The sequence below is a fragment of the Triticum aestivum genome, chromosome 3B, assembly GCF_018294505.1.
Source record: "Triticum aestivum cultivar Chinese Spring chromosome 3B, IWGSC CS RefSeq v2.1, whole genome shotgun sequence".
Lineage (NCBI taxonomy): Eukaryota > Viridiplantae > Streptophyta > Magnoliopsida > Poales > Poaceae > Triticum > Triticum aestivum.
This window is the reverse complement of record NC_057801.1, coordinates 677,412,630-677,422,344: the sequence shown is the minus strand read 5'-3', so window position 1 is coordinate 677,422,344 and position 9,715 is coordinate 677,412,630. Positions and strand designations below refer to the sequence as shown.

The 9,715-nt window shown below is 44.0% G+C and overlaps 1 protein-coding gene across 1 annotated transcript; it reads left to right on the top strand.

The window, feature by feature from the left end:
- The first annotated feature begins 7,861 nt into the window (after positions 1–7,861).
- On the top strand, positions 7,862–9,465 carry LOC123066040 (GRAS family protein RAD1-like). The gene has a single exon (XM_044489204.1). The coding sequence runs from the start codon at positions 7,912–7,914 to the stop codon at positions 9,463–9,465; it is 1,554 nt and encodes a 517-aa protein (XP_044345139.1). The 5' UTR covers positions 7,862–7,911.
- Positions 9,466–9,715: the final 250 nt, after the last annotated feature.

Sequence of the window (9,715 nt, the reverse complement as noted above, 5' to 3'; positions counted from 1 at the left end):
GGGAATGGCGTCCGGGACGCCATCGACGCCGTGACCGCCACCGGCGGCCAAGGGTTTCCCCCGGCCAAGCACCCTGCCGCCACCTCCGAACCAGCCACAACATCCGCAGGCGCGAGTACGCCGGAGATCCAGGCCGGCCGGAGGTCATGCATCACGAGCGGACCAGGATCGCCTCCGATCTGACGCGGGGAGCCCGGGGCCTCCCCGCACCAAGACCTGCGCCCACCAGGACCTCGCTGCCCGCGCAGCCGAGGGGATCCGGCCTACCTCACCGACGATCACTCCCCGCCGCCGGGGGAGCGCCGTCCGCACCAGCGAGTCCGCCGTTTAAAATGGGAGATATTTTCACTTCCCGGCTTCTGCACCAACTAAGGATGCATACGGCCATTTTAGTATGAGTACCAAGATAAACATGGTCCTCAGAATTTTTTTTGAATGAGTATCAAGATATTTCTTGATGAGTGGTTCCACCACACGCCAAGCTTGATTCTCAATAAACGGGGGAAAACCCCTGTGCATCACCTGTCAATTCTGGGAATTGAACTCGGGTCGTTGGGCTGCACAACCGCATACCCAACCTTCAAATGCAGAGTATTTCTTTCTTTTGGCTCCGAATAAAATCGATTCTAACTCCTCTTTGAACTTCTTTTGGCAATGGTATATATTTGGAGTAACCCCTTTGAAAAATTAGTCATTGCGTGTGGTCCAGATTGCCCGTGCAGCTAAAATGATAATCACCATTTGTACTACTAGTTTTCAGTCGTGCAGGCATAACTAAACCCGAATCACGCACACATACGGAGCTTGCATCTTTCCCTCCACGCACAATGGATCACTAGAAGTTGAGCACTACGTAAGGTTGTACGTACGTAGGATACGAGCTTTGGATTTCATCGACAGAATGCATGGCACCAGTCACTAGCTTGTCAGTTCATCTCGGTCGCATTCAGAGTTCCAGACGTACGAGGATTAAGAACTACTACTAGTATATATATTAACGCACAAACAAAACAAGTACTAGGAGTTAATTAAGCTCGAACAAGGGTTGCTCCTCGATCGGGGGAGCTAGGGAGCGCGTGTGATAGATCGTGCATTACGCCCGGAGCAGGGTGCAGACGAGCAGACATGGCGTCCACAGTGACGTTTATGTGAAAGGGTCCCCATACCCACGGGCCACGGCTAGTTTAATCTTCTCCGATCGAGCCAGCAAAACCCCGGCCTGATCGACCCACCGATCATCTATATAGCTGTGTTTTCTGTATATTATACCAGTAGTAGTAATTAAACCAGCAGCTAGCAGAGAGAGAGAGAAGAAAAGGTCGCCTGGCACTGAAGCAAATATATGGCCGGTGCGTGCGTGCGTGCCAATATTTTAAATAGCACGCTATTTCGCCGTTATAACGCGGTTATAGCATATTTGGAAGGGGGACGTTACGTTTTGGCAAAATCAGACGCTACGGTGCTAATCGCGTAATTAGCGCGCTACACACGCTATAATGTTGTAACGTTGTAACGTTACAACGTGCATATCATGCAAAACTGAAATAACCACAGCCCAGCGGGCCCAGCAGGGCAAAACCAACCCACGACCACTAGCTTTCTCACTCCTTTTATCAGATTCTCCCACGGGACTTAACCGGCTAACCCTAGTTCTCACTTCTCATCCCTTTCTCACTCCTTTTTATGTGCTGGATTTGGCCCTTATGCATATATTGCTTGCTCCTATGAAAAATTTAGTTACTTAAATACTTTATTTCTAGATATATTTGATTTTTTTTGCAAACGCTATTTTGAAATATAGCACGCTATTAGCGCGCTATAACTTGTGTAGCATTTAGAGAAGGGCCTCGCTATATTTTGTAGCGCGCTATTTAAAATATTGGTGCGTGCTGATCGTGTGCCGGGGCGACCACAAGGGACAATTACAGATGACCTTGTTCCTAACGAAGCGGCTGCATCAGGCCGTCCCCATCGGCGCTAGCTAATTAATCTGGCGATAGGATTCTATAATCGCGTGCTGCTAGCTATAGTTGGCCAGCTTCTCTCTCCAGCCAAGCAAAACCGGGCTAAAAAACACGCGGCCGGGGGAACATTTCGCGCCACGGACGCGATCAGCCACCTGTTTTTGTCAGTTACGATCACTCGGTAATACGCGCGCTAATGACAGTTTACCATCTGTCCAGAGGTTTATCTTCCTGTTTCAGCCTCTGCATGGTTTTGTAATGGGAGGATATACTGTACATGAAAGCTGCTAGCTTAGTTGATTCCTTTTTGTTGAGAAGGTTTAATCCGAACAACGTTTCTTTCCTTGTTCCGTGTGTAACTATAACCTCTGAACGTTCACTTTCAGCAAGGAGCTAGTTTAAAGGTTAACCATCTCACTTGATTATACATATATGGGCCACTACTGCATATTGCATATGTAGAAGATCATCACATAAGAACTTTATATGTCAGCAATGATTGAGAATAAACATGATTGCGACCCCTAGCTGTATCATAGACGGTTGGTCTCTAATTAAACTGTCAGCAAATACTCCCTTTGTAAAGAAATATAAGAGCGTTTAGATCATTAAAGTAGTGATCTAAACGCTCTTATATTTCTTTACGGAGGGAGCAGCTGTCTACTGATGGTTGGTAGCTCGAAGGGTTGATAAAATAGTCATTTTATTACAAAAAACAGGCGCACACAATAATTTGGTTTGCAAATACAATTAATCAAAGCTATTTATTCAGAATAAAACTTGACATGCACGATGGAAAACCCTTGTTTGCGTGTCAGGCCTTTGGCAAATGTCCTGGCCGATATACTTGGCAAAAAGCAAAACTTGGCAAACAGGTGGCTTTGCCGAGTGTTACACTCAGCACAGAAAACACTCGACAAATAATTGTCTCTGCCGAGTGTTTTTTCTAACACACTCACCAAATAATTAAAAGCAATAAAGTGAATGTGTTCATTTGGATTTTTAATAGCAAACTTTCGAATTTTGAGTTTATTTTTTAGGAAGCTAGCACTATATATGAGCAGAAAAGTATTGTTTTTTCTTGATTTTGTAGCTCACTTTCTATAAACATGTAATTCACAATTGAATATTATATTCAGTAAATTGCTAGAAATGTTATTCATGTCTCAATTAGCACATTGTTCCAAAAAATGGCAAAATTTGTAATTAGTAACAATGTAATATGTCCATATGGGAAAATTTAGGGATGTTTTAGATTGAAATTTATTGGTATGTTTAAGTTATTTGGTGCATTGCTAGGTGTTTAACATATATAATTAAAATAGAACTGTAAGTGCATGGGAAAGTTGGGTTCCAAAATTCTATTTGTGTTCTTGAGTCTAAGTTCAGGCCTTATAAAGAAAAGAAAAGGAATTCCAAACATTGGGGTGCCAAGACTCGACCCAGAACATGGACCTTATTATTTATTTAATTCTGAAAAATGCAAACATTAAAATATATATGAAACCTAGCATGTTGTCATGATATGGCCCCTACAGGATGAGTAAAAAATAAAGAATGTTTCAGAAAAGTTGTAACATACAATGTTTAGAAAATCGACTCACCTCCAAGGAAGAATTTAGGTTTCGAGATGGAACGAGTCAGGCTTATAGGCGAAGCGGCCGTTCTTTCGTCGGTTGACCTTGAAATTTTTCATACACTCCACATACACCATTACATGTTCCATGTCAAAGTTTGGCATTCTTTGGGTCTGCGTGCTATATTTAACTCATTTGGTGCATTTGCTAAGCATTTAATACATAGTTAAATTTGAACTATAAATGAGTGAAAAAAAGTTGAAAATTTTGGGTTGAAAAAAAATCCTATTTTGTTCTTGAGACTATGTCTATGGCTTATAAAAATAAGATGATGTGGTTTATTGGTTTTTAAATTCTAGAAAATGCAAACAAAATCTGAAAAACATGAAACCTCGCAAGGTGTTGTTATATGATCCCTAGAAGATGTGGTAATAAATTTCTTAGGTTTCAAAAACATCTGACATACACTGCTTAGAAACTCAACCATCTTCAAGTATGGGTCATAGTTTCAAGACGGAATGTGTCAGGTTGTAAGCCGAGGCGATCGTTGTTTCACCCATTGGTCTTGAATATTTTTCTACACATAAGATACACCAATGCATATGTTCCATGTTCATATTTGACAATTTTTTGAGTTAGTTATTTTATATTTATGTCACCGGGTGCATTTCTAGGCACTTAGTGAATATAATTAAAAATTGAAATGCAAGTGCATTAAAAATTAGTCAAAATTGGGTTAAAAACTATATTTGTGTTAATCAGTCTATTTTAGGCATTATCCAAGAAAAACAAATCCAACATCAAGGTGTCAGGATTCGACGCCAAACATGGAGTTTATTGGTTTTATAATTCAAAAAATATACATATAAAGTCTGAAAACATGAAACCTGGATTGATGTCATTATATTATCTATAGTGGGCATGGTAAAATTTTGAAAATTGTCGCACGATTTGTGACGTACTCTGCTTACAAATTGTACCATCTCAAAGGCAAATATATAGGTTTTGAGAGAGAGAGAGAGAGAGAGAGAGAGAGAGAGAGAGAGAGAGAGAATTATGTTTGAAGGTGAAGCGACCCATGCTTCATCCATTGGACTTGAAATTTTCCATACACACAATATACACCATTACAAGTTCCATGTCAAAATTTGGCATTTTTGAGATTTGTTTTCTATATTTATGTCATTTAGTACATCTCTAGTAATTTTTAATATAATTACAAAATGAACTATGAGTGCATGAAAAGTTGCCAAAATTGATTGAAAAATCCTATTTGTGTACTTGAGTCTATGTTTAGAAGTTATCCAAGAAAAAAGATTAATTACAAACATCATGGTGCCAGGACTCCATGCTGGACATGGAGTTTATTGGGTTTCTAATTCAACAAAATGCAAATAAATTCTGAAAGTAATGAAACCTGACATGGTGTCACTATAGTATCTCTAGAGGTTGTGGTCAAAACTTTAAAAAGATTTCGCATTAAATGTGACATATACTACTTAGAAACTGGACCATATCCAAAGCCGAAGTGACTGTTGCTTCTTGCTTTTTACTATACTCAAGATACACAACTACATGTTATATGCCAACAACTGACATTTTATAGGTTCGTTTGCTATATTTAAGCCAGTTAGTACATTTCTAGACATTTAGTGAATACAATTAAAATTTGAACTACAAGTGCCTCAAAAAGTTCACCAAATTGGTTGAAAAATTCTCTTGTGTTTCCAGTCTATGTTTAGGTGATATCCACCAAAAAAGAGTTCCTAACATAAGGGTGCCAGAATTCGACACCAAACATGGAGTTTAGTGCTTTTTTATTCTAAAAAATGCAAACGAAGTCTAAAAAACATGAAACTTGTGGACTCCACTCCGAACATGGCACTTGATGTTTGAAAATTTTCGTGTTTCATATTTCGTTTACTATTTTTTTAGTATTAAAAACCAATAAGCTCCATGTTTGGTGTCGAGTCTCCACACCCCTACTGTTTGAAATTTCTCTTCTTTGCTTGTATGAGGCCTAAAATAGACCAAAAATATAAAAGTAGGTTTTTTGCCAACTTTTTTATGCACTTGCAGTTCAAATTTCAATTTTATCCGTTAAATGCTTAGAAATGCACCAAATGACTTAAATATAGCAAATGACCCCTTCCCCCCGTTACATATGTTGACCATGTAAAAAAATTCCAGTTCAACCGACGAAGAAGCAATCGGTTCTCCTTCATACCTGACCCGTTCCATCTTGAAACCTAGATTCTTCATTGGAGGTGTTCTAGTTTCTAGGCAGTACACAATAAAACTTTCGCAAAATCTTTTGAATTTTTTGCCACAACCTCTAGGGATCATACAATGACAACATGTCAGGTTTCATGTTTTTCAAACTTTAGTTCCATTTTAAGAATGAAAAAACCAATAAGCTCTACATTTGGGGTCAAGTCCTGGCACCCTGACCTTAGAATTCCTCCTTTTTCTGGCTGAATACGACCTAAACATAGACTCAAGAACACCAATAGGATATTTTAACAAATTTTGTCAACCTTTTCATGCACTTGATGTTCTAATTTAATTATACTCACTCCTTCACAAGATATAAGGCGCATTTGACTTCCCACAGTCTTTGAAGCATGATTTTGACCATTAATATGTACCAAAATCCATGGATTAACCATGTATCAATATTATCATAGTAGTTTTTGCGAACTTAAATTCTGTTTCATATATCTTAGGCATAAATAAGTGAAAAGTATAGTTTAAAGTTGTGCGAGGAAGACCAAAACAGTCAACACGTGCCTTATATTTTAAGGACGGAGTATCTGTAAATGCCTAGAAATTCACTAATGACTTAAATATAGCAAAAATAATAATATATAAAACATCCCTATTTTTACCCACACGGAACATGTTACATGTTACAATTGCCAAATTTTGGTAGTTTTTTTTTGTAACAGTTTGCTAATTTTAAGACATGAAATACATTTCTAGCTATTTACCTAATAATATTCAAATTTGAACTATACATTGAAGAAAAATGATATTTGGATTTTCAATACATATGCAGCACCATTCAGAAAGACAAACTCAAAATTCAAAAAATTTCTATGTTAAATCCAAATGAACACATGCATGTTGATATTTCATTGTCTGCTAAGTGTCTTAGAAAAAAACTCGGCAAAGAATACGTTTGCCGAGTTCTTTTTTTTTCTGTCAAATGTTTTATCTAGGACACTCGGCAAATGCCTTTTTTGCTGAGTGCGTGATGAAATGCACTTGTCAAGGTTTTTCCCGTGGTGTAACAAAACCTTATCATCTCTATGCTCGGCGGTATATCTGGCCATGGGCCGGGCCGGGCCGGGCTTGGGCCGGGCCTAAAAAAGCCCACAGCAGAAAACCGAGGCCTAGGCCCTCCCAAGACCTATCACTAGGCCTACTTTTCAAGCCCAAGCCCGGCCCATCTGGTAAAAAGCCCTAAAAAGCCCTTAGGGCTTAGGGCCGTGGGCCGCGCCTCTTTCTTAAAATGCCAATATGTCAAGCCCAAGCCCATCCAGACCCTACTGATGGGCTCAAAACTCAGGCCCAAACCCGGCCCATGGGCAAGCCCATCGGGCCTAGGCCCTGGATTTTAGGGCCGGGCCTGGGTAGGCCGACAGGGCCGGGCCTGAGATGGCCAGGACTAACTCGGCGGTGAGAGTTTTGGTATCATGATACGTTCAATAGTAACAACTTTCATAAACCATTTATGATGAAGCGTTTGTACTAGAATTTTGCACACCACCCGGTTCATAAATAAGTTATGTTTTGACACGCTTGTAGTACGTCATACTTTTAAACTTTGACCATCAATATTATTTTAAATACTTGAATTTGGAAAACACACCTATGGATTTGTCTCAACAGTTGTTTCTAGTGTAGTGTCAAAAAACGTCTTACATTATGAAATGGTGGGAGTAGTATTATACAACCTTTTTTAGTTTATAATACACTGCAATAGGAAGTTAGTACTCCCTCCGTAAAGAAATATAAGTGCGTTTAGATCACTCTTATATTTCTTTACAGTGGGAGTACATCCTAAAAACCTTATCAATCTGAAAAGGTGGTCTATTTCGTGCACTAGAGTGAGTTATACGAAATGTGGTTTCTAATAATAAAAAGTTTTGAGTTTTATAACAGAGACATTGTTTTAGACGAGATCGATGAATTAATTAACTTCACCACCTCGCACATCGTATATATACTCGTATCAACCCAGCGCAGGCAGCTATGTGCCTATATATAGAGGTTGATTGAATCCGGTAACAAGTTAAAATTAGGTAGGTCATTTGCGCTGCAACAAGACCTAATTAACTACCCAGTTCATCACACACACACGTAAAATGGTGGGCATGGCACGCAACCACTTCCCTACTTCATGGCAAACACAGGAAGGTGCTTCAATTTGCACTAATCAAGAGCTAGACTACGACCATCCTCACTACCTCGGCATTGAGGAGGTAGCGCTCGACGGCGTCGAGCTGGAGCTCGGCCCCCGGGCTTCCAAGGCGACCAAGGTCGACTACCTCAGCTCGCCGTACCACGCCACATGGCCGCCTGCGCAGGCCGACTTCGAGTCGTCGCGCGTCAGGAAGACGAAGCAGTTCCGGGACGTTCTTGAGACCTGCAAGCAGAAGGTGGAGGCCATGGAGGCTTTGGAGCACTCGCCGCCGGTGGCCGGTGGTGGGTTTGAGGAACAAGCAGGTGAGGCTGTGGTCGCTGCGGGAGATGTCGGGGGCGGTGGCGGTAGCGGCGGGGCTGACGGCATGCGGCTCGTGCAGCTGCTTGTTGCATGCGCCGAGGCGGTGGCGTGCCGCGACCGCGCACAGGCTGCGGCGCTGCTGCGCGAGCTCCAGGTCGGCGCGCCCGTGCACGGCACGGCGTTCCAGCGCGTCGCGTCGTGCTTCGTGCAGGGCCTGGCGGACCGGCTGGCCCTGGCGCACCCGCCGGCCCTGGGCCCGGCGAGCATGGCGTTCAGCGTCCCGCGGTCGTCGTGCCTTGACGGAGCGCGCGGCGAGGCGCTCGCCGTGGCGTACGAGCTGTGCCCGTACCTGCGCTTCGCGCACTTCGTGGCGAACGCGTCCATCCTGGAAGCCTTCGATGGAGAGAGCAACGTCCACGTGGTTGATCTCGGCATGACAATGGGCCTGAACCGCGGCCACCAGTGGCGCGCCCTGCTCGACGGCCTTGCCACGCGGACCGGCGGCAAGCCGGCACGCGTGCGCGTCACCGGCGTCGGCGCCCGCGTGGACACCATGAGGGCCGTCGGGCGCGAGATCGAGGCGTACGCGGAGGAGCTCGGGATGTGCCTCGAGTTCAGGGCCGTCGACCGCACCCTGGAGAGCCTCCACGTCGACGACCTCTGCATCGATGCCCACGAGGCCGTCGCCATCAACAGCGTCCTGGAGCTGCACTGCGTGGTGAAGGAGAGCCGCGGCGCGCTCAACTCCGTGCTGCAGACCATCCGCAAGCTCTCGCCCAAGGCGTTCGTGCTCGTGGAGCAGGACGCCGGCCACAACGGGCCATTCTTCCTGGGGCGATTCATGGAGGCGCTTCACTACTACGCGGCTCTGTTCGATGCGCTGGACGCGGCTCTCCCGCGCTACGACGCCCGGCGCGCGCGTGTGGAGCAGTTCCACTACGGCGCCGAGATACGCAACGTGGTCGGGTGCGAGGGCGCGGCGCGCGTGGAGCGGCACGAGCGCGCGGACCAGTGGCGGCGCCGCATGAGCCGCGCGGGCTTCCAGTCCCTGCCGATCAAGATGGCGGCCAAGGCGCGGGAGTGGCTTGAGGAGAATGCCGGCGGCAGCGGGTACACGGTGGCCGAGGAGAAGGGGTGCCTCGTGCTTGGATGGAAGGGCAAGCCCGTCATCGCCGCCTCGTGCTGGAAATGCTAGAGACACTGATCACACTTCTGCGGACCACTTCAGATTGTTCACAATATCCATAATGGATTGGATGTGATATTGTGAGGTGCTGAGGTGAGAGCCCGGGAAGAAAGTATATCTACATATAGAGTGGATAAATAAAGAGAAGCTCACCGGAGGATGTTCAAGGTATTACGTTTGCTTGAACACTTGTATAAATTATTATTGTAAGGCCCTCCACATAGTAATGGTACCACTTGACAATTTTTGTATAGGTATT